Source organism: Coregonus lavaretus (assembly GCF_964263955.1).
Source record: "Coregonus lavaretus genome assembly, chromosome: 9".
NCBI classification, from domain to species: Eukaryota; Metazoa; Chordata; class Actinopteri; order Salmoniformes; family Salmonidae; genus Coregonus; species Coregonus lavaretus.
Genome location: NC_139996.1, coordinates 20278480 through 20304683, shown reverse-complemented (window position 1 = coordinate 20304683; position 26204 = coordinate 20278480). Strand labels below are relative to the sequence as shown.

Below are 26204 nucleotides of genomic sequence, written 5' to 3'. Positions count from 1 at the left end.
GTGCCCTCTGTCGTTGTTTCCCTCAGGTCACCTGTTCTATAAGTTTGGCATCACTGAGTCGGACTGGTACCGTATCAAGCAGAGCATTGACTCCAAGTGTCGCACTGCGTGGAGACGCAAGCAGCGCGGCCAGAGTCTGGCGGTCAAGAGCTTCTCCAGACGTAGCACCAACGCACCGGGAAGCTCAGGTAATTCCTGGAAATAGCAAGCACACACACACGCAGACACACATGCACACACAGACACACACATAGCTTTTCACTTATGCGTATGTAAGGAACCCAGCGAGTAGTGCAGATGCAGAGTGTAGCAGATGGTTATAATCTCCACAACACAACAACGCCTCCTGTCCTCCCCTCCCTGAGATCCATCACCTCTCACCCCTGACCGGAGAGAGTGGGACAGCAGGGGAAACCCAAATATCCTGTGAGCCCACTGTGTGTACATTATACAGTCACAGCCCGCTCTCCTCCCTGGCCACACACACCCCACCAGAGCACACACAGCACTGTAAACTAAACACACACACACTCAAACAGCACACACAGCACTGTAAAATAAACACACACACACATCTACCAGAGCACACACACCCCAGAGAAAGTTCTCTCGCACTCCCCTTAGTAAAACTGCTTCAACATTAAACTAATGGGCTGGAAAGAGGTGACTGGGTCTGTTTTTAAACAGTTATTTATTAATGAACGGGGAGAGAGGGCTAACACAAAGTACAGTCTCCACGAGCCACCTGGCTCTCGCCTCACTGTCAATAACTGGGCTGGGGATAATTTACATACTGCAGTACTTGGACTGTGTCTCAAATGGCACCCTAATCCCTATATAGTGCACTACTTTTGACCAGGGCCCATAGGGCTCTCTCTGGTCAAATGTAGTGTGCTATAGGTAACTGCCAACATAAAGGAAACTCCAACATAAAGTGTCTAAATAGGGTGTTGGGCCGCCACGACTCAGAACCGCTTCAATGCACCTGGGCATAGATTCTACTAGTGTCTGGAACTCTATTGGAGGGATCTGACACCATTGTTCCACAAGAAATGCCATTATTTGGTGTTTTGTTGATGGTGGTGGAAAACGCTGTCTCAAGCGCCGCTCCAGAATCTCCCATAAGTGTTCAATTGGGTTGAGATCTGGTGACTGAGACCGCCATGGCATATGGTTTACATCGTTCTCATGCTCATTAAACAATTCAGTGAACACTCGTGCCCTGTGGATGGGGGCAAAGTCATGGTAGCCAAAATAATGGCCACAAATACTGACCTGCCCAGCATTTTTATATATGACCCTAAGCATGATGAGATGTTAATTGCTTAATTAACTCAGGAACTTCACCTGTGTGGAAGCACCTGCTTTCAATATACTTTTTATCCCTCATTTACTCAAGTGTTTCCTTTATTTTGTCAGTTACCTGTACATAAGGTAAAGGGTGCCATTTGGGACATAGCCATGGTCATGCTGAAGGACAGGAGAAAGAACTCGCTGGCAGTAAACACAACACGTCTATGATATGAGCTGTACCAAGCAGATATCTGTGCTACATATGTTTTGTATATCATGATATTATTATTTTGAGTGAATTCTTTAGGCCTACTTTGTTACTTCTCATTGTGGTGGGATTTCCTCAATGTAGGCCTACATCAATCTAGCAACAATTCTCATAGCGAGCAGGCACACACGCATGCACCAGTGTAAACACACACACACACACACTGAGATAATAGGTGAAGCTGTGGTGGGCCGATGGGGGACGTTATGGGCTGTGGGCTGTGGGTGTGATAGTGGTGGGTGTTTAGACTGAGGCTGGGGGTTTGTGTTTGGCTGCAGGGTCATGTGTGTATTTTGAATTGCTAGCTTGAGAGTCCTTGTGTTATTTAGACATGTTTGATACAGTATAAACACACGGCATCATCCAGCAGATGGGCCCAGTTTTCCAAAAGCCTCTTAAGGCTAAAGTTCATCATTAGAACCTTCGTAGGGGTATCGTTTCCAAAAACAAAAAAAACGCTCGTTATTTACCGACTGCCTCAGACCACTCGTAGAGCAGTTAAGTGCATGTTTAGATGCATTTCCCCCAGAATATCTCTACTGAACATAAATCAAGATGTTTCTGTCTCTCTGTGACCGCCGATAACTTCACAACGAAGTTGACTACAAATACAAAGTTACCAATGTCTTTGCAGTTGTTACAAACAAGCGAAGGATAAAAAGATGCTTGAAATGAAAACCGAGATGACTGCAATAAAAGATAAATAGCCTACCAAAAGTATAGGTTACATAGGCCTATATATTTCAATGATATTAAAATCAATTTCATGTCCATTCAATTTAGTTTTATTTGGCTATTTGGCTACTGTCTGTATTTTTTTGCCTCAATATATTTGATGATGTGTAGCCTAACAGGTGTGCCAAATCTTGATTTAGTGCAATATTATTGGGTAAGCATTAGAATAAGTTGCCTCAATATTTGCATCCATAGGTGATAATATCTCTCTAGGACGTGATCCGTCATCAGTATTGTGGAATAATTATAATGTTACGGTAAGATTTTAATGGAGAAAGCTGATCCGAGAGCAGCGCTGCCTTTCTTTCGAACCTGTCATTATCGACACATGCCTCAATGAGGCACTTAGCGAACGTTCTTTCTGCGTGGTGTTTTGGGAAACACATGTTACATCTTCGGCCATTGCAGGAAAGATACAGTGAGGGAAAAAAGTATTTGATCCCCTGCTGATTTTGTACGTTTGCCCACTGACAAAGAAATGATCAGTCTATAATTTTAATGGTAGGTTTATTTGAACAGTGAGAGACAGAATAACAACAGAAAAATCCAGAAAAACGCATGTCAAAAATGTTATAAATTGATTTGCATTTTAATGAGGGAAATAAGTATTTGACCCCCTCTCAATCAGAAAGATTTCTGGCTCCCAGGTGTCTTTTATACAGGTAACGAGCTGAGGTTAGGAGCACACTCTTAAAGGGAGTGCTCATAATCTCAGTTTGTTACCTGTATAAAAGACACCTGTCCACAGAAGCAATCAATCAATCAGATTCCAAACTCTCCACCATGGCCAAGACCAAAGAGCTCTCCAAGGATGTCAGGGACAAGATTGTAGACCTACACAAGGCTGGAATGGGCTACAAGACCATCGCCAAGCAGCTTGGTGAGAAGGTGACAACAGTTGGTGCGATTATTCGCAAATGGAAGAAACACAAAATAACTGTCAATCTCCCTCGGCCTGGAGCTCCATGCAAGATCTCACCTCGTGGAGTTGCAATGATCATGAGAACAGTGAGGAATCAGCTCAGAACTACACAGGAGGATCTTGTCAATGATCTCAAGGCAGCTGGGACCATAGTCACCAAGAAAACAATTGGTAACACACTACGCAGTGAAGGACTGAAATCCTGCAGCGCCCGCAAGGTCCCCCTGCTCAAGAAAGCACATATACAGGCTCGTCTGAAGTTTGCCAATGAACATCTGAATGATTCAGAGGAGAACTGGGTGAAAGTGTTGTTGTCAGATGAGACCAAAATCGAGCTCTTTGGCATCAACTCAACTCGCCGTGTTTGGAGGAGGAGGAATGCTGCCTATGACTCCAAGAACACCATCCCCACCGTCAAGCATGGAGGTGGAAACATTATGCTTTGGGGGTGTTTTTCTGCTAAGGGGACAGGACAACTTCACCGCATCAAAGGGACGATGGACGGCGCCATGTACCGTCAAATCTTGGGTGAGAACCTCCTTCCCTCAGCCAGGGCATTGAAAATGGGTCGTAGATGGGTATTCCAGCATGACAATGACCCAAAACACACGGCCAAGGCAACAAAGGAGTGGCTCAAGAAGAGGCACATTAAGGTCCTGGAGTGGTCTAGCCAGTCTCCAGACCTTAATCCCATAGAAAATCTGTGGAGGGAGCTGAAGGTTCGAGTTGCCAAACGTCAGCCTCGAAACCTTAATGACTTGGAGAAGATCTGCAAAGAGGAGTGGGACAAAATCTCTCCTGAGATGTGTGCAAACCTGGTGGCCAACTACAAGAAACGTCTGACCTCTGTGATTGCCAACAAGGGTTTTGCCACCAAGTACTAAGTCATGTTTTGCAGAGGGGTCAAATACTTATTTCCCTCATTAAAATGCTAATCAATTTATAACATTTTTGACATGCGTTTTTCTGGATTTTGTTGTTGTTATTCTGTCTCTCACTGTTCAAATAAACCTACCATTAAAATTATAGACTGATCATGTCTTTGTCAGTGGGCAAACGTACAAAAACAGCAGGGGATCAAATACTTTTTTCCCTCACTGTACATCGTTAAAACACTTGTAAGCCTAAGTTCCCTCGCTATCGGGAAACCTGGCCTATGCCAAGTGTTCCTTCAGAGGTGAATGGGGCTGGGTAACTTCTATCCAGAGTATATTTTCTACCACACCTTACTGTTGTTAACTCATCTGCCCTGTGCTCATGCCCAGAGGGTGGCGCTGTGGTGGAGGCAGCCCAACAGACTCTACACTACACCCTGGCCAACCAGGCTGTCCAGCAGGTCCAGATCCACCGCATAGGAGAGGATGGACAGGTGCAAGTGGTGAGTGTCACTGTCTCCCCCCTCTGTCTGCGTCTCCTCTCTCCTTCCATCGCGCTCTCTCTCTCTCCTTCCTGCCCTACTACCCAATTTCTCTGATAATCTCTCTCATCCTCTTTCGCTTTCCTCTCAATCTCTAACCGGACCTATTTCTTTCTTGGGCCTCGTAGCTCTCTTCTTTTTCTCTCTTTCTCCTCTCGTGATCCCGCTTTCATTTCTATCTGTCACTCTTTTCCCCTCTCCTCTTTTGCACTACCTATCTCTCTGCCTTCTGTCTCGATTCTCTCTGTCTTGTTCTGGTTCTATCACACTCTCCTTCTCTCCACACAAACACACACACACACAACCCTCCTCCTGTTCCTTAGTCATCTGAGAGTCCCAGAGTGAGTCTCTTATCTATGTTGTGTGGGTAGATCACCTCACCCTACTACACTGAGACTGTCCACCGCTCCACAGGAAGACAGTGTGTCAATGTAGCAGAGTTCCATCATGCTCAGGGATTTGATTGGACAACCTTATACAGCTGTAGGGGTCAGAGGTCACACTCAGGCCCACTACATCACTATGGGTGGGTGGGCCAACAGGAAGTAACCTGTGTCTGATCACTTCCTGTTCCCTGTGCATCTTCATGGAGTCACACTGTGGCACTATTCCAATGTCCACACTATTACTTAGAAAGAAGAAATGTGCTTTGACCTTTCAGTGTTAATGAGGTAAAGGACCTACAAGTAAATCTTATGTATGCCATTCAAATGTGTTGAAGCCCAACTAAGGAGCAAGTACTGTACTACTCCGAGATCTCACCTCTTCCACCGGGCTGGAATGTGTTATTGAGTGAAGCAGCAGCTTGTGCTATCATGCCAACTCTGTGTTACTTATTGTCATGCCAAATTGGGGGAAAATTATGTTTATAAGCTATTTGAAGATTGCTGTGAGGCCAGTCAGACTGTTTGGCTTGACAATGACAGCCAAATAGTTGGCAAGAGCACAAACAGATCTGGGACCAGGCTAGCAGGTTGACTCTGTCGTAAATGTTTATACGTGGTATAGAGGCAGAGAGCATTACTGGAAATACTGCTAATATTATATTCTCTGTCAGGTCCGTGCCCCGTGCACACTAAAACGCTTTCTGGAACCGGTTTCTCAAAAATGGACGAGTGTAGTAATGCATAAAAAGACAGGCTAAGAACAGACTAATGCTGGAATTCCACCCTTGCCGACCAAAAAAAAAAGAAAGTAAACAATCATTATTTGTGTTTCAAATGAAAAGTCCAGTTTAGTTGTGAGTCAAAATCCAATGAAAATGCAACATTACACCATTGTCAGACTTTTCGATTGATCTTCCTGGTAAACTTCTACTCTGCTTTTATTCAAAGCTGATCAGTCCCTCGTGTTATTAAAGAGGAAGAGGGAGGAGAGGAAGTGGTATTAGTGAGTAGACCTGGGTTCAAATACTATTTTAACTAATTTAAATACTCAATCTGTTTATAATTGAGCTTGCCTGGCTTAATGGACAAATGTAATAGATGGGCTTTTAAGTTTTAGGACTATCTGGCACTCCAGGCAGGCTAGAGCAAACGTTCAAAGTACATTTTTGAAAGATTTAAAATGGCATCGGACTCCAGTCCTCGAGTACCCCCAATAGCACACATTTTTGTTGTTACCTCTGACAAACTCAACTGATTCAACTAATCAAGGGCTTGATGATTAGTTGACAAGTTGAATCTGGTGTGCTTGTACAGGGCTACAACAAAAATGTGTGCTGTTGGGGGTACTCAAGGTCGGACTGGAGTTGGTAAACACTGTTCTAGAGTATTAGCGGGTGCATCCGAGCCTAAAATGTACGAGTGCTGCTAATGCAGTTGAGGAAATGTAAAGCATATGATCTGTCAGGCAGCGACTGCAGCGGGGCTCAGACTAGTGGCTGATGGTGGAGGGGTGAGAGTGGACTCACTAACTGTATGTGTTAACGGTGCCAGAAGAGTAGTGCACATTATAGTACATACACACCTCATATTGTGAGTTCTTTTCTCTTTCTTTCTCTTTCTTTCTTTCTTTCTTTCTTTCTTTCTTTCTTTCTTTCTTTCTTTCTTTCTTTCTTTCTTTCTTTCTTTCTTTCTTTCTTTCTTTCTTTCTTTCTTTCTTTCTTTCTTTCTTTCTTTCTTTCTTTCTTTCTTTCTTTCTTTCTTTCTTTCTTTCTTTCTTTCTTTCTTTCTTTCTTTCTTTCTTTCTTTCTTTCTTTCTTTCTTTCTTTCTTTCTTTCTTTCTTTCTTTCTTTCTTTCTTTCTTTCTTTCTTTCTTTCTTTCTTTCTTTCTTTCTTTCTTTCTTTCTTTCTTCCTTCCTTCCTTCATCTTGTTCTCTCTCGCCATTATCAGATCCCTCAGGGACATCTCCACATTGCCCAGGTGCCACAGGGGGAAGAGGTGCAGATCACACAGGACAGTGAGGTAAGTGTTTCTGTCTGTTTGTCTGTCCGTCCATCTGTTTGTCTGTCTGTCTATCCGGGTATCCCAGTCAGTAAATCGAAAGTGCATGGTAATAGTCAGTAATGGTAGCAAGTATTAAAGTCATTAGGCAGGAGTTCACCACAAGCAGATGTTAAGAGTGCTTGTTTAGATCTACTGCGTGCTTATGCATGGGTTATTATACTATTTGTTTCCACATAATACCCAGATGGCCCGTGTCTCTCACCAGACAGCCTTGCATGCACACAATGGATTGGCTCTATAAGAATCTTTCACAAAACCACACCAAGTGTCTGAGAAAGAATTCTCTGCCTCAGCATCATAGTTAAACATTTTGTTTAATAAGATGTGGGGGGAGAGATATTTATTTCAAGGCGCCACTGCGCGTGCACACACACTTGAGTAGACAAACACGTTTGTGTATATTCAAGTTTGTGTGTATATATGAGCGTTCATTTATACACACAAACTTGAATATACACACGCACGCACAAACACACATACACTTGAATACTCACTCAAGCACAAAAACATGCCTAAACTCACTCACAAACAAATAAATAAACACCTGCACTCATGCAAATAGGGCTGACACACTGACCAGGTATTCTACAGAGGTTCTTAACCAATACAAGCAGGGAGAAGGAGAGAGCGAGAGAGACGGAGGAAGAAAAGCTTGAAAAGCCTTTCTGCTCTTTGTGATTGGATGCCAGAAAAGTATTTTTTTTGTCTCCTTCCCACTGGATGATCTTGTTTGTTTTGGGAGTTCAAAGCTTAGCAACAAAATCCCACTTCTCCTAACTGCCACTCACAGTGTGTGTTTTCATTAGGAATGGGGCCCTCCTCATCAAAGCGATTGGTTTCATCATGTTGGAGAAGGAAATTAGGCTATTTGGGAGAGATTACCATGCTGCCTGTCCATATGGCAGCTCAGACAGCATTGGATATGAATGAAATACAATTAGGAAGGAAAATAGCACAGAGGGAATAAATGGCGCTTATTTGGGCTTGTTTTTCATGTGGTGTTGCCAATGTCAAGTGACTGTGATGCTGTCTGAATTCTCTCTCTCTCTCGCTCTCTCTCTCTCTCGCTCTCGCTCTCTCTCGCTCTCGCTCTCTCTCTCGCTCTCTCTCGCGCTCTCTCTCTCAGGGGAATCTTCAGATCCACCAGGTGCATGTTGGGCAGGATGGACAGGTAAGTCCCTACAGTAACTCTCCCCTCATATTTTACCCCCAAGCTTCATCACGGAAAACATTTAGCAATGGAACATGTGAACTAGTGGTTCTTATTGGACGAGTCCATGTAGCCCATCCCTGTTTCAGGCCGTTTTGTTCTGTTTGGTGCCTAATGAATACGACCCATGGAGGTTTAGTTTAGTTCCCAAATTCTTCATTACTTCTGGGTTACCTCCATGTGCTGGTCCTCCTCTTTCCTGTGGATCCTTCAAACACACATAGAGAGGAGCTACAGTATTTCTCCATCCCTGTTTGGCCTGCCTGTCTGTGTGTCTCGCTCTCTCTCTCAAATGTCTTTCTATCTAATTGTTCCCTTTCTCTCTCTCGGTCTTATGTTTCTCTCTGTCGTACCCTGTTTGCCTCTCTCTCTCTCATGTCTTTCTCTCCTTCCCTCCCTCTCTCACTCTGTCTTACCCAGCCTCTCTCGCCGTCTGTCTCACATGCTTTCTCAACTTCCTGTCAGTCTTTCTCCTCCTCTGTCCATCCCTCCCTTCTCTCTTTGTGGGTAGAGGAAGGGATGGTGTGTATGATACAGAGGGCCCTGTTCTTCCTGTTTCTCTGTTCTTTCCTCTGGGATCAAAGAGAGCCTCCTGATCAAAGCACCAGGGCTGTGTGATGATCACAGATCACACATCACAGATGGGCGCTGTGCAGACCAGGCATTATTTAATATTCATGATCTCATTGCGATCGTCTAGAAGCCTGGCCGTAGAGGAAGTGGCTCACACTCTTTCTCACGCTCCCTAGACTGTTTTTCTCTTTGAGGATAGGTGCGTGTGTGCACAGCACCGATTGTGTGAAGTTTAACTCCTTCTCAGCTTATGAGAACAGTTTTTACTAAACCCAAGCTATTTTTCAGCCAATTAGCTCACCCCTTATTCCAAGGTGCTCTCTGCGTTTGGAAAGGAGCGAGAGTTGGGTAAGGAACTCCAACAGACCTGGCAACTCCAAACTCTAGATTGGAGTTAATGGCCCTAGGGGTGCCAATGGTACTTTCCACAAATGGTAGTTTATCAGTTATCAACCAATATTCAACTCCAGCTGTTCTCAGTATCTCCATAACTCCTTGAACTCAGTGATATTAAAATGAGTGCGAATTAAAAATCTAGCCTGGATGCCAGTCTGTTTCTGCTCTTTTGCCAACTCCTTATGGAATTATTATTCCAAACATGTTGTTGACTTTGACAATGGAGAAGGCAAAAGCACTAACAGATCTGGGACCAGGCTAGCTTGGATCAGAGTTATTGGAGCCATTTGTCTGTTCTAGTCAGGGCCTCAGTGTGAGTCTCTTTAATGACACCTGTGTGTGTGTGTGTGGCATGGTTTTGGTTTATATTAGATCTGCATTTCAAGCATTCATTGTTTTTTATATTATTATTTTCCGGTTGCACATGTGTTCTCATTTCCACAGATTGAGGTATTCGTCCCTTACCCCTTACAGAAACACACTCTTGCACGCATACACACAAACACACACAGACGGAGACACACACACACACTGAGACGGAGACACAAACACACACATCCTCAGATGAACCGGTCGTTGAGTCCGGTGGGCGTGACGGCACAGCAGCATTCCGGACTGTTTCTCTTTTGTATCTTGGCTCCGGTTACGACTCTGTTCTTGTTCTGAATTTGAAGCCGCCTTAACCCAAGTTCTACAGTAGTTGTACAACCCTGTTTCCGATGTTATTCAGCAATAACGTGTTGTTAACTCTTAGGCTTTCTGCCAGTACGTCTCACTTGTCAGGTTAGGGCTGGTTCCTCATCGGTTTGACTATCAAATGCGCGCACACACACACACACACACTCACACACCAACCATCGCGGCATGTAGCCTAGTGGTTAAGAGCATTGGGCCAGTAACCGAAAGGTCGCTGGTTCGAATCCCCGAGCTGGCAAGGTGGAAAAATCTGTAGTTCTGCCCTTGAGCAAGGCAGTTAACCCCCAACAACAACTGCTCACCGGGCCCTGATGACGTGGACGTCGATTTAAGTCAGCCCCCCACCTCTCTGATTGAGGGGTTGGGTTAAATGCATAAGACACATTTCGGTTGAGTGCATTCTGTTGTGCAGTTGACTAGGTATCCCCCTTTCCCACCCACCCACCGCAACACACTCCTCTGTTAGCCTGATGTAAAACACCAACTACTGCCATTAACACTAGCTCCTGCCACACTGTGTAAACATTTGACTAAGTCCCACTGAAGAGCAGAGTGTGTCTTAGATCTAATTGTCCCTCACAGTGCCAGAGTGTCGCTGATGCAGTGTCTCAAATGGCGCTCTATCCCCTATTTTATAGAGTACTACTAGTGCACTACATAGGGAATAGGGTGCCATTTGGGACGCACCCTAGCTGTGTATAGGGACTTAATGAGGCAGGACCTCTATCCCCCTGGCAGAGCATGAGAGCCTTGTCCAATAAAGACCCACTCTTTTATTTTCCCGCTTAACTTTATAGCTCGTATTTTGATTGTGTCTGTAAAATGATATGAGGCCAGCGCCAAAACAAACACACACTGACGACTTCTTCTAACCTTGTGTTCCAGGTCTGGCTTTTCACACACACACACACACACACACACACACACACAGTGACTCAAGGGTATCTTCCCCTCCTTGCTAGTGTGTTTTCCCAGGGAGTGAGACAGGAATAGCACTAGCTGACTCAGACTGACAGTGTTGTTCTCAAATGAGCCTGGTGTGTTTTTGTGTGACTGATTGCTTTGAACGTTGATGCAACCCAGATCAGATTAAAGGAAGGACACACACACGGAGAAAGGCACAGAGGAACGGAGCGTGAAGTTGTTTCACTTCTGACTTATGAGTCACTTACTTATAAGTGAAGTCAGATTTCTCAGAATAACTCGATTTGATCGCATCCCGGATTGTGTTCTGTTCATTGTGCGTCGGTAATGAGGATTGCTCTAACATGGTGAGAGCACAGCACACATTGTCAAAAGACCATAGAGAAATGTCATTGTCCAATTTGCAGCCTGTCCATTTGGGTCTGCGCATGAATCTACAAGGCCTGTTTCTGAGTACGTAGGCTACAGCTACACTTAGTCTCTGTGTGATGTCATTGTTCCTCCAGCGCAGTGGGATACTGCTCACTCATGCTTTGTTAGTATAGCCTATATCACACTGCTGGAAGGCCTCCACATTTCCTCCCTCCCCCCGATGCTCCCTCTCTCTCTTATCCGGGGCTCTCCTCGTCCCTCTCTCCCTCCCTCGCTTTTTTCATCTCCTTCTGTTATAGATAGACTGGCCCTATCAGGCAGCAGGGTGCTTCCCTCTGCAATGCTCACTTCCTCTTGTCACAGCTGCAGACTGCTGCCCCCTGAGGCCCCCTAGTGACGGGGTGGTTGGTGAGTGTGCGAGGGTGGTGTGTGTGTCCGGGGGTGGGAGGGTGGGTGGTTGCGGGGATGCTATGTTTCATGTGGTGACTGGTGTTTCTGTGGCGGTGGGATCCACTGTGGTCGTTTAGGACATTGTGGCTTGTGTAAGGGGCGTGTATTCTTGGTCCAGACAGAGCAGTTATATTATAGGGCTGTCTCATTGCAGTGTTGTATGTGTTACATACTGGGGGTTGTGACTCCCTGTCAGTGGTCTGCGGGCTAGTTGATTGGTGAGGGTGGAAGAAGGGCTCTGGGGTTAAAGGGGAACAGAGAGAGGGGAAGACTGCGATAAGAATGTTTTAGCCAAACAGAAAGAGTTAAAAAAGCTGAGAGGGGTGCAGACTGACCCCCTGTCTGCTCCCTCCTTGCCCTCTACCCTTCTGTGACGGTACAAAGATTTACAGTGGCTTGCGAAAGTATTCACCCCCCTTGGCATTTTTGCTATTTTGTTGCCTTACATCCTGGAATTAAAATGGATTTTTGGGGGGTTTGTATCATTTGATTTACACAACATGCCTACCACTTTGAAGATGCAAAATATTTTTTCTTGTGAAACAAACAAGACAAAAAAAACTGGAAACTTGAGCGTGCATCACTGTCCCCCCCCCCCCCCCCCCAAAGTCAATACTTTGTAGAGCCACCTTTTGCAGCAATTACAGCTGCAAGTCTCTTGGGTATGTCTCTATAAGCTTGGCACATCTAGCCACTGGGATTTGTGCCCATTCTTCAAGGCAAAACTGCTCCAGCTCCTTCAAGTTGAATGACTTCCGCTGGTGTACAGCAATCTTTAAGTCATACCACAGATTCTCAATTGGATTGAGGTCTGGGCTTTGACTAGGCCATTCCAAGACATTTAAATGTTTTCCCTTTAAATTTCACAACATATACCCAATACACACAAAACTAGTAAGGAATGGGATTTAAGAATGTGTACACATATGGACAAGCAATGACAGAGCGGCATGGACTAAGATACACTAGAATATTATAGAATTGAATGCAGTATATACATATGAGATGAGTGGTGCAAGATATGTAAACATTATTAAGGTGACTGTAAACATTATTAAAGTGACTAGTGTTCCATTTCTTAAAGTGGCCAGTGATTTCAATAGGCAGCAGCAGCCTCTAATGTGCTAGTGATGGCTATTTAACAGTCTGATGGCCTTGAGATAGAAGCTGTTTTTCATTCTCTCGGTCCCAGCTTTGATGCACCTGTACTGACCTCGCCTTCTGGATGATAGCGGGGTGAACAGGCAGTGGCTCAGGTGGTTGATGTCCTTGATGATCTTTTTGGCCTTCCTGTGACATCGGGTGTTGTATGTGTCTTGGAGGGCGGGTAGTTTGCCCCCGGGGAATCTCCCACATGCCTTTTGGCGAACACCAAACGTGTTTGCTTATTTTGTTCTTCAAGCAATGGCTTTTTTCTGGTCACTCTTCCATAAAGCCCAGCTCTGTGGAGTGTATGGCTTAAAGTGGTCCTATGGACAGATACTCCAATCTCTGCTGTGGAGTTTTGCAGCTCCTTCGGGGTTATCTTTGGTCTCTTTGTTGCCTCTGATTAATGCCCTCCTTGCCTGGTCCGTGAGTTTTGGTGGGCTGCCCTCTCTTGGCAGGTTTGTTGTGGTGCCATATTCTTTCAATTTTTTAATAATGGATTTAATGGTGCTCCGTGGAATGTTCAAAGTTTTGGATATTTTTTCATAACCCAACCCTGACCTGTTTGGAGAGCTCCTTGGTCTTCATGGTGCCGCTTGCTTGGTGGTGCCCCTTGCTTAGTGGTGTTGCAGACTCTGGGGCCTTTCAGAACAGGTGTATATATACTGAGATCATGTGACAGATCATGTGACACTTAGATTGCACACAGGTGGACTTTATTTAACTAATTATGTGACTTCTGAAGGTAATTGGTAGCACCAGATCTTATTTGGGGGCTTCATAGCAAAGGGGGTGAATACATATACACGCACCATTTTTCCGTTATTTATTTTGTAGAACTTTTTGAAAGAAGTTAATTTTTTCATTTCACTTCACCAATTTGGACTATTTTGTGTATGTCCATTACATGAAATCCAAATAAAAATCAATTTTAAATTACAGGTTGTAATGCAACAAAATAGGAAAAACGCCAATGGAGATGAATACTTTTGCAAGGCACTGTACTGCTTGCTAAGAGACAGCGGCATGGTATATCACTCACTGTGTGTTTGTGTGTGTGTCGTCGGTCGGTCTGTGCGCTTGTATGTGTGTGTAACCCTCATATTGCTGTTGAGGTATGGGCAGGGCTGGATGATGGATCCAAAGCACCTGCCACCTGGCTGTCCCATAAAAGCTCTTTCATGCTGCTGGAAGAGCAGGCTGGCCTGTGAAACCATAAAGAGCTACACTTTTACTGCACTCCTCCTCAGCTCTCCTCAGCCCCCCTTAAACCTCTTATCTGCTCCCCCCTGTCCTCTCTGCTGGGATCTAACCCATGCCCTGATGACCGACTGGAGGATTCAGAGATAAAAAGGAAAGGCTGATGAGAGGGAGAGAAATTCTGGAAATGATGTTCATGCCGACACTGAGGGGAAATTGAGAGGCAGGCAGAACTCTGTGTCATTCATGCACACACACAGCTAGACACGTACACAAACACACGATACCCAATGCCGGTGTGGCACTCCTCACACACACATAAAAGGAGTGACAGGACGTGCACCTGCTAAATGAATATATATATATGGTCATAGATGTATACATTCCTTAAGTGATACTGAGGTAACCCACTTGGTGCTCAGGCAGGAGGAAGTGGCTTTGAACCCCCCCACATCCTCTCTCCCCATCTTTTGCTCTCCCCCCTTCCATGCAACCTCCGGTAGAGACTCGGGCCAGGCCTCATCCTGTCAGGCAGATGTGGCGTAACACCTGGAACGTTCTGACGTTGTGCTCTTGTGGATCAGCAGTGTGGGAACCGGGTCAGGGAACTGAGTGGTCCCTGCCAGGACGGACGACTGTGTGTCCTGGAGTCTGTCCAGAAACCCAGTCCCCTCTCACTTCCCCAGGCCCGTCTATCAGTCAGGGGCTTTAATCACTAGAGAGGAGTGGAAGGGAAAGAAAGAGGGAGGGAGGGAAAGAGAGAGGGAGAAGTGGATGGGAGGGAGGGGGTGAGGGAAAGAAAGGTAAGTAGCGGGGAAGAAGGAGAGTAATGGAGATGCAGAGTAAGTGATGGGGAGGATGGGACAGGTAGAGTTAGAGTGACAAGGAAAGGAACAAGTAGGGGTAGAAATGGAAGTACAGAGTATGTGAGAGAGCGAGAGGGCGGATGGGACAGGTAGAGGGACTAGAGGGACAAGGAGAGGTAGAGGGATGAGAAAAGGGGAAACAGCACCATACTGTAGTATGGCTGTTTGGAGCTCCGCTCTCTCTGCTTCTAACACTGGAGTTCTGGGCTGGACTGCACTTAGTTCATTGCCCAGAGAATATAAGAAAAGCACCAGGAGATTGCACTCGAACTAGTAAATGCCATTGGCAGCGTGGAGTGTGTGTGTGACACTGACCATACCAATCACTCATTGGTAGTTCTATTTATCGTTAAGGTAATTTATCGCAAAATTGATGTTTGTCCAGCTCTACTGTTACTGATGTCTAACACACAGAGCAGATGCTGGGGTGTTCTACAGGGTTAAGAACATAAGACACTCCGGATCGAACCGCTGGACCACAGCCTGAATTGTTATTTAATCTTCCTATTTCTCCCTGTCCAAGAATGTGGGAGGGAGGGAGGGAGTAAATTACATCCATAAGGGGAGGGGAAGAGAGAGTTGCATACTTGGAAACAGTGTAATGTACATACAGAGAGATGTATGTTTTATATCCATGTTTGTGTAATGCATGTTAGCGGTGTAGGATTTAAAGCTTGTGCTATTAAAGAGGTTCCCCTTTCAAAAGAGCCTTGTTTTAATAGGGAGTCTGCACTGTCTCCAATAGACCTATGGCATTATAGGAGGACGATAAGGGGCTTTCCTCTCAGATCACAGATCACTCTGTAGATATCCGAGATCAAAGATGGAGATCACAGATCGCATGTCAAAATATGTCTGTCTACTGTCTAGTTGGTGTATGCTGTGTTGGTGTTCATATCATGTCCCCAGTAGTGTGTCGTCCCCTGGGCAGATACGATCTGTGGAGCCTGCCCGGCTCCCTGGTAGTGTGTTAACAAGAACCAGATGCCTCTTGTAGCAACTTTACTGTGCCTGGAGCATCACCACCACACCAGACCTCCAGACTCCTGCTGGGTTCAAGCCCACAGCTACCCCAGGAAGATGCACCACAGCAGGGCTTAGAGAGGGATGGAGAGTCTCTAATTACACCCTATTCCCCATTTTTGGGGGTTAATCGTAACTACCACTTAAGTCAAAAATGTTCTCAGTCTCCCATTGACATCAATTCAATCTTAAGTGAAAATGTGACACAGAGCTGTCTGTAGGCAAGTAGTGACAGCATGCACAATAATCTGTTTACTTTTGCCACAGCCAGGAGGTAGCATGATAAGCATCGTCGCAAAAAATGAATGTAATCCATGGTACCGATATTAACAAAGCTGCATTGCAGGCCGAAACCTCCTCAAAAACACTTCTAGTGGGCCACCGTCCCCTAGGTGGTCCACCGCTGCTAAATGAATATAGGGAAAACACTGACTTCAAACTAAGTTTTGTAGCGTCGATACTTCGAGAAGAATCTGTCCATGTTTTCTTTCCAGCGAGAATGTCATAATCTTTTGCAGTAATATCAGAAAATTTCAATGCTCTTGATAGTTCCATCAAGCCATCGGTGAGTTTGTTCACAGCTCTGGTAATCAATCTGCGTCTGAGTGCCCAATAGAAGACAAAGCATACAATACAACTTTGTCTATGTTACAGCAAACAACAGACACAGATGTGGCTGTGAGACTGCATGAGGAAATAGTTCCAGTTTTGAGTAACAAAATTCCAGTGACTATTCCAGCAGTATGAAAAAAAACAGCTACCAAACTTAGTTAAGTGTTTTTCAGCTTGCAATGCAGCTTTGCTAACATCGGTACCATGAATTACATGAATTTAGTTTGAAGTCAGTGTTTTCCCTATATTCATTTAGCAGCGGTGGACCACCTAGGGGACGGTGGCCACTGGAATTGTTTTTGAGGAGGTTTCGGCCTGCAATGCAGCTTTCCTAACATCGGTACCATGAATTACAGCCAGACACAACTCAATTGTGGATTAACTATCTCTTTAAGAATAGACACGGCCAATAGAAACACGTCTCATCCCGTCACGCTTTGATGACACAAGCAATTAAATATGATCAAGAGGATCTTTTAAAAGGGTCAGTTTCTATATAAATACAGTACCAGTCAAAAGTTTGGACACATGTACTATATATATAGTAAAGACATATAAAAACTATGAAATAACACATTGAATCATGTAGTAACCAAAAAAGTGTTAAGCAAATCAAAATATATTTTATATTTGACATTTTTCAAATAGCCACCTTTTGCCTTGATGACAGCTTTGCACACTCTTGGCATTCTCTCAACCAGCTTCACCTGGAATGCTTTTCCAACAGTCTTGAAGGAGTTCCCACATATGCTGAGCACTTGTTAGATGCTTTTCCTTCACTCTGCCTTCCGACTCATCCCACACCATCTCAGTTGGGTTGATGTCGGGGGATTGTGGAGGCCAGGTCATCTGATGCAGCACTCCATCACTCTCCTTCTTGGTAAAATAGCCCTTACACAGCCTGGAGGTGTGTTGGCTCATTGTCCTGTTGAAAAACAAATGATAGTCCCACTAAGCCCAAACCAGATGGGATGGCATATCGCTGCAGAATGCTGTGGTAGCCATGCTGGTTAAGTGTGCCTTGAATTCTAAATAAATCACAGACAGTGTCACCAGCAAAGCACCCCCACACCATAACACCTCCTCCTCCATGCTTTCAATGGGAACTACACATGTGGAGATCTCACAAAGACACGGCGGTTTGAACCAAAAATCTCAAATTTGGACCAAAGGACAGATTTCCACCGGTCTAATGTCCATTGCTCGTGTTTCTTGGCCCAAGCAGGTCTCTTCTTTTTATTGGTGTCCTTTAGTAGTGGTTTCCTTGCAGCAATTTGACCATGAAGGCCTAATGTCTCCTTTGAACAGTTGATGTTGAGATGTGTCTGTTACTTGAACTCTGTGAAGCATTTATTTGGGCTGCAATTTCTGAGGCTGGTAACTCTAATGAACTTATCCTCTGCAGCAGAGGTAACTCTGGGTCTTCCATTCCTGTGGCGGTCCTCATGAGAGCCAGTTTCATCATAGCTCTTGATGGTTTTTGCGACTGCACTTGAAGAAACTTCTTGAATTGTTCCGTATTGACTGACCTTCATGTCTTAAAGTAATGATGGACTGTCATTTCTCTTTGCTTATTTGAGCTGTTCTTGCCATAATATGGACTTGGTCTTTTACCAAATAGGGCTATCTTCTGTATACCCCCCCTACCTTGTCACAACACAACTGATTGGCTCAAACGCATTAAGAAGGAAAGAAATTCCACAAATTAACTTTTAACAAGGCACACCTGTTAATTGAAATGCATTCCAGGTGACTACCTCATGAAGCTGGTTGAGAGAATGCCAAGAGTGTGCAAAGCTGTCATCAAGGCAAAGGGTGGCTATTTGAAGAAACTCAAATATAAAATATTTGAAACTTTTTTGGTTACTACATGATTCCATATGTGTTATTTCATAGTTTTGATGTCTTCACTATTATTCTACAATGTAAAAATCTGTAAAATAAAGAAAAACCCTTTAATGAGTAGGTGTGTCCAAACCTTTGACTGGTAGTGTGTGTGTATATATGTGAATATACAGTGAGGGGAAAAAAGTATTTGATCCCCTGCTGATTTTGTACGTTTGCCCACTGACAAAGATATGATCAGTATATAATTTTAATGGTAGGTTTATTTGAACAGTGAGAGACGGAATAACAACAAAAAAATCCAGAAAAACGCATGTCAAAAATGTTATAAATTGATTTGCATTTTAATGAGGGAAATAAGTATTTGACCCCTCTGCAAAACATGACTTATTACTTGGTGGCAAAACCCTTGTTGGCAATCACAGAGGTCAGACGTTTCTTGTTAGTTGGCCACCAGGTTTGCACACATCTCAGGAGAGATTTTGTCCCACTCCTCTTTGCAGATCTTCTCCAAGTCATTAAGGTTTCGAGGCTGACGTTTGGCAACTCGAACCTTCAGCTCCCTCCACAGATTTTCTATGGGATTAAGGTCTGGAGACTGGCTAGGCCACTCCAGGACCTTAATGTGCCTCTTCTTGAGCCACTCCTTTGTTGCCTTGGCCGTGTGTTTTGGGTCATTGTCATGCTGGAATACCCATCTACGACCCATTTTCAATGCCCTGGCTGAGGGAAGGAGGTTCTCACCCAAGATTTGACGGTACATGGCCCCGTCCATCGTCCCTTTGATGCGGTGAAGTTGTCCTGTCCCCTTTGCAGAAAAACACCCCCAAAGCATAATGTTTCCACCTCCATGTTTGACGGTGGGGATGGTGTTCTTGGGGTCATAGGCAGCATTCCTCCTCCTCCAAACACGGCGAGTTGAGTTGATGCCAAAGAGCTCGATTTTGGTCTCATCTGACCACAACACTTTCACCCAGTTCTCCTCTGCCAATGAACATCTGAATGATTCAAACTTCAGACGAGCCTGTATATGTGCTTTCTTGAGTAGGGGGACCTTGCGGGCGCTGCAGGATTTCAGTCCTTCACGGCGTAGTGTGTTACCAATTGTTTTCTTGGTGACTATGGTCCCAGCTGCCTTGAGATCATTGACAAGATCCTCCCGTGTAGTTCTGGGCTGATTCCTCACCGTTCTCATGATCATTGCAACTCCACGAGGTGAGATCTTGCATGGAGCCCCAGGCCAAGGGAGATTGACAGTTATTTTGTGTTTCTTCCATTTGCGAATAATCGCACCAACTGTTGTCACCTTCTCACCAAGCTGCTTGGCGATGGTCTTGTAGCCCATTCCTGCCTTGTGTAGGTCTACAATCTTGGCCCTGACATCCTTGGAGAGCTCTTTGGTCTTGGCCATGGTGGAGAGTTTGGAATCTGATTGATTGATTGCTTCTGTGGACAGGTTTCTTTTATACAGGTAACAAGCTGAGATTAGGAGCACTCCTTTTAAGAGTGTGCTCCTAATCTCAGCTCATTACCTGTATAAAAGACACCTGGGAGCCAGAAATCTTTCTGATTGAGAGGGGGTCAAATACTTATTTCCCTCATTTAAAATGCAAATCAATTTATAACATTTTTGACGTTATTCTGTCTCTCACTGTTCAAATAAACCTACCATTAAAATTATAGACTGATCATTTCTTTGTCAGTGGGCAAACATACAAAATCAGCAGGGGATCAAATACTTTTTTCCCTCACTGTATATATACAGTTGAAGTCGGAAGTTTACATACACCTTAGCCAAATACATTTAAACTCAGTTTTTCACAATTCCTGACATTTAATCCTGGTAAAGATTCCCTGTCTTAGGTCAGTTAGGATCACCACTTTATATTAAGATTGTGAGATGTCAGAATAATAGTAAAGAGAATGATTTATTTTCTGCTTTTATTTATTTCATCACATTCCCAGTGGGTCAGAAGTTTACATACACTCAATTCGTTTTTTGTAGCATTGCCTTTAAATTGTTTAACTTGGGTCAAACGTTTCGGGTAGCCTTCCACAAGCTTCCCACAATAAATTGGGTGAATTTTGGCCCATTCCTCCTGACAGAGCTGGTGTAACTGAGTCAGGTTTTTAGGCCTCCTTGCTCGCACTCACTTTTTCAGTTCTGCCCACAAATGTTCTATAGGATTGAGGTCAGGGCTTTGTAATGGCCACTCCAATACCTTGACTTTGTTGTCCTTAAGCCATTTTGCCACAACTTTTGAAGTATGCTTGGGGTCATTGTCCATTTGGAAGACCCATTTGCGACCAAGCTTTAACTTCCCGACTGATGTCTTGAGATGTTGCTTCAATATATCCACATCATTTTCCTTCCTCATGATGCCATCTATTTTGTGAAGGGCACCAGACCCTCCTGCATCAAAGCACCCCCACAGCATGATGCTGCCACCCCCGTGCTTCACGGTTGGGATGGTGTTCTTCGGCTTGCAAGAACCCCCTTTTTCCTCCAAACATAACGAAGTTCATTATGGCCAAACAGTTCTATTTTTGTTTAATCAGACCAGAGGACATTCCTCCAAAAACTACGATCTTTGTCCCCATTTGCAGTTGCAAACTGTAGTCTGGCTTTTTTATGGCGGTTTTGGAGCAGTGGCTTCTTCCTTGCTGAGTGGCCTTTCAGGTTATGTCGATGTAGGACTTGTTTTACTGTGGATATAGATACTTTTGTACCTGTTTCCTCCAGCATCTTCACAAGGTCCTTTGCTGTTGTTCTGGGATTGAGTTGCACTTTTCGCACCAAAGTACATTCATATCTAGGAGACAGAACGCGTCTCCTTCCTGAGAGGTATGACGGCTGCGTGGTCCCATGGTGTTTATACTTGCGTACTATTGTTTGTGCAGATGAACGTGGTACCTTCAGGCTTGTGGAGGTCTACAATTTTTTTTCTGAGGTCTTGGCTGATTTCTTTTGGTTTTCCCATGATGTCAAGCAAAGAGGCAATGAGTTTGAAGGTAGGCCTTGAAATACATCCACAGGTACACCTCCAATTGACTCAAATTATGTCAATTAGCCTATCAGAAGCTTCTAAAGCCATGACATCATTTCCTCGAATTTTCGAAGCTGTTTAAAGGCACAGTCAACTTAGTGTATGTTAACTTCTGACCCACTGGAATTGTGATACAGTGAATTATAAGTGAAATAGTCTGTAAACAATTGTTGGAAAAATTACTTGAGTCATGCACAAAGTAGATGTCCTAACCGACTTTGTTAACAAGAAATTTGTGGAGTGGTTGAAAAACAAGTTTTATTGACACCAACCTAAGTGTATGTAAACTTCTGACTTCAACTGTACAGTGTATATAGCCATGTTATTCTTACTCCTTATTGTTTTTCATTGTGAATTTATTCCTCGTGTCAAATTGTATTATTTTTTTTATCTTTAACTCTGCATTGTTGGGAAAGGACCCGTAAGTAAGTATTTCACTGTTTAGTCTACACCTGTTGTTTACGAAGCATGTGACAAATAACATTTTATTTGATCTTTTTGTTTCCATTTCTGATGAAGCCTGCTCGTATAAACAGCAGTAAAACACCCTGTATGATGGATAAAGATTATTTACACCTGTACATAAGCCAGAGATGATCTTTCATGGAAGACATGAAAACCCAGCGGTGACAGTTGTATCATGGGCCATGTGGGCTGCGTGTGAAAAGCACAGAGGCGAGTGTGTGGTCGCTCCCTGTTGGGCTCCCTCAGTTGGTTGACGGGAGGTCAGGACGATTTTTTGCTCACTTCGATATTTTATTTTACAGCGTGTGTACAGTGGGGAAAAAAAGTATTTAGTCAGCCACCAATTGTGCAAGTTCTCCCACTTAAAAAGATGAGAGAGGCCTGTAATTTATCATAGGTACACGTCAACTATGACAGACAAAATGAGAGAGAAAAATCCAGAAAATCACATTGTAGGATTTTTAATGAATTTATTTGCAAATTATGGTGGAAAATAAGTATTTGGTCAATAACAAAAGTTTCTCAATACTTTGTTATATACCCTTTGTTGGCAATGACACAGGTCAAATGTTTTCTGTAAGTCTTCACAAGTTTTTCCACACACTGTTGCTGGTATTTTGGCCCATTCCTCCATGCAGATCTCCTCTAGAGCAGTGATGTTTTGGGGCTGTCGCTGGGCAACACAGACTTTCAACTCCCTCCAAAGATTTTCTATGGGGTTGAGATCTGGAGACTGGCTAGGCCACTCCAGGACCTTGAAATGCTTCTTACGAAGCCACTCCTTCGTTGCCCGGGCGGTGTGTTTGGGATCATTGTCATGCTGAAAGACCCAGCCACGTTTCATCTTCAATGCCCTTGCTGATGGAAGGAGGTTTTCACTCAAAATCTCACGATACATGGCCCCATTAATTATTTCCTTTACACGGATCAGTCGTCCTGGTCCCTTTGCAGAAAAACAGCCCCAAAGCATGATGTTTCCACCCCCATGCTTCACAGTAGGAATGGTGTTCTTTGGATGCAACTCAGCATTCTTTGTCCTCCAAACACGACGAGTTGAGTTTTTACCAAAAAGTTATATTTTGGTTTCATATGACATTCTCCCAATCCTCTTCTGGATCATCCAAATGCACTCTAGCAAACTTCAGACGGGCCTGGACATGTACTGGCTTAAGCAGGGGGACACGTCTGGCACTGCAGGATCTGAGTCCCTGGCGGCGTAGTGTGTTACTGATGGTAGGCTTTGTTACTTTGGTCCCAGCTCTCTGCAGGTCATTCACTAGGTCCCCCCGTGTGGTTCTGGGATTTTTGCTCACCGTTCTTGTGATCATTTTGACCCCACGGGGTGAGATCCTGCGTGGAGCCCCAGATCGAGGGAGATTATCAGTGGTCTTGTATATCTTCCATTTCCTAATAATTGCTCCCACAGTTGATTTCTTCAAACCAAGCTGCTTACCTATTGCAGATTCAGTCTTCCCAGCCTGGTGTAGGTCTACAATTTTGTTTCTGGTGTCCTTTAACAGCTCTTTGGTCTTGGCCATAGTGGAGTTTGGAGTGTGACTGTTTGAGGTTGTGGACAGGTGTCTTTTATACTGATAACAAGTTCAAACAGGTGCCATTAATACAGGTAACGAGTGGAGGACAGAGGAGCCTCTTAAAGAAGAAGTTACAGGTCTGTGAGAGCAAGAAATCTTGCTTGTTTGTAGGTGACCAAATACTTATTTTCCACCATAATTTGCAAATAAATTCATTAAAAATCCTACAATGTGATTTTCTGGATTTTTTTCTCTCATTTTGTCTGTCATAGTTGACGTGTACCTATGATGAAAATTACAGGCCTCTCTCATCTTTTTAAGTGGGAGAACTTGCACAATTGGTGGCTGACTAAATACTTTTTTCCCCCACTGTATATCAGGTCTACACGCTCAATCTAAAGAAACAAGCTAATTAGAACCATCATAAAATCATCATTGTGTGTCTCCGAGCAGGAGATGTGACAGAGCGGAAGTCTTCACTCTTGCACAAATATGGGATATACATTTTACAATAAAAATATGTAGTTTGTTTATTTTTATAATTTCTTTATGGAACGGTGCCAACTCTATATCCTAGACACCGACCTGAGCGACCCACCCACATTAGTTGTTGTCATGTGGTGTTGCTACCATGCTGTGTTGTTGTCTTAGGTCTCTCTTTATGTAGTGTTGTGGTGTCTCTTGTCGTGATGTGCGTTTTGTCCTATATTTTTATTTTTAATCCGAGCCTCCATCCCTGCCTCCATCCCCACCTTTTGGTAGGCTGTCATTGTAAATAAGAATTTGTTCTTAAATGACTTGCCTAGTTAAATAAAATAAAAATAAGGAGAAGTCCTTATCCATTTTATAGGCCTACTGCAAGTAGCCTACACAGCCTTGACAGAAAGGTGAACGCGGTCAGAGCCTGCCTGGCAGGATAGGTCCAAAAGCCAAAGCCCCCGCATGGGTGAGCATAATATACAAGGATTTTCTCAAAGCTGCTAATGAGAACCCTGACGACCTCGGACCTAGCCCGAAGGAATTCCGGTGGAGTACCCCACCCAGGTAGTAGCAGTGCTGGCAACACTGGCTGCAGTAACCCATGGGGAGGGAGTCACACTTGGACAATCAGAGATGGGGCATATTATTGTGGCCCTGGCGGCACAGAATAATCAAACGGTCTGACTGCGCAGAGGTGCTTGGGGAGATGGGTCACAACGGGGGACCAGCGCGTGTGGGTGTTGGGGGGAAGAGGGGAATCCAAGCTCCATCAGCTAGGACTAGATATTAGGTAATCAAATATTCCCATTCCTTCTCAATTTGGCATGCCTTCTTAAACAACCAAACTGTATACGCATTCACACATCAAGTCTTCTCATGAGTTGGGCTCGGGGATGGAACAACTGTTGAACATTTGTGGTTGTGTGTGTGTGTGTGTGGTGGTGGGGGGGGGGGGGGGGGGTGTAGGTCGATCTATGGGTGGAAAGGAAGAGTGGGGCAGAGGTGTTTGTTTGGGTGGGGTGAGTAAGTGAGTGTATGCATCTTTTGACAAAAATGTAGAATTCCTACTACATGCTGTTGTTTTTGTAACGTTTAGTTCACGCTTCACGTCTGCTGGTCTGTAGGGCTTCCTGGTTTGAGGTGAATTTCGTCACGAGGGGTTTTATATTTGAGTAGAAAAGGGGGTGTTTCATGTGCTCATCTGGGCGTGGCCACTGACTGAGAACAAATCAATATGGAAACAATCATCTCATCTAGAATGCTAAAATCACATTGTTATCTTCACAAAAGTATTATACTTAATAATTTGTTTTATACAACAATTAGATGCAAACCTCATAACTGGGATGTGTACACCCCCAGAGATACAGTTATGTTGTTCCACCGTCTTTAATGACGTTGTTCTTTAAGTCCCCACCGACCAATTCCCACATTATTTTAAGTAGGAATATTGTTTCATTATCCACTTTTGGATGTTCGAGTCTTGGCGGGAAGACTTCCTTTGTCTCACAGGGAAATTCCCTCTCCCAATACTGCATGGCATGGAAAATAACGTTTCTGCAAGGAATTTACCACCGGTCATAAAACTGGCCCCCAGCAGAGGGGGTGTTCAAACCTTTGCCTAGCCGGCATCTTTGATCCTCAGCCCATGAGGGAAAGTCATGACACTGTCGAGGAGTAAAACAAGGTTGTCCACTATCAGCATATCTATTTATTTTGTCCATTGAAATGTTAGCTATTAAAATCAGATCCAACAATAATATCAAGGGGCTAGACATCCAGGGATTAAAAACAAAGGTGTCATTGTACGCTGACGATTCATGTTTTCTTTTAAATCCGCAATTTGGATCCCTGCACAGCCCTAATAGAGGATCTAGATAATTTTTCTAACATCTGGATTAGAACCGAATTTTGATAAATGCACCATATTACGTATTGGAGCTCTTAAAAATACAACTTTTACATTACCGTTTAGTTTAAAATGCGCCAACGTTGAAATTATAAATAAATGATCTCACCTCAATACATTTTTAATAGAAAGTTTGCCAAATTAGATAAGATTTTGCTACCATGGAAAGAAAAACACCTGTCTATTTCTGATTAATTCATTAGTCATATCCCAGTTTACCTATATACTTATGGCCCTGCCTACACCTAATGACTTGTTTTTTAAATTATATGATCAAAAAATATTCCACTTTATTTGGATCGGCAAGCCAGACAAAGTTTAAACGGAATTCGGAGGGCAGAAATGATTAAATATTAAAGCATTGGACCTCTCATT

General features: G+C 44.0%; 1 protein-coding gene across 4 annotated transcripts in view; it reads left to right on the top strand.

The window, feature by feature from the left end:
• Nucleotides 1–26204, top strand: part of LOC311135033 (protein BANP-like) — a 63782-nt gene that overhangs the window by 11594 nt on the left and 25984 nt on the right. For all 4 annotated transcript variants that reach the window (XR_014613731.1, XR_014613732.1, XM_084168891.1 and 1 more), the window contains 4 exons: nt 27–188; nt 4484–4596; nt 6970–7041; nt 8210–8254. Coding sequence is in view for 2 of the 4 variants with exons in the window: in XM_084168891.1 (XP_084025017.1) it covers nt 27–188; nt 4484–4596; nt 6970–7041; nt 8210–8254 (392 nt within the window). In the remaining 2 variants the exon portion in view is untranslated. The remainder of the gene's footprint in view (nt 1–26; nt 189–4483; nt 4597–6969; nt 7042–8209; nt 8255–26204) is intronic.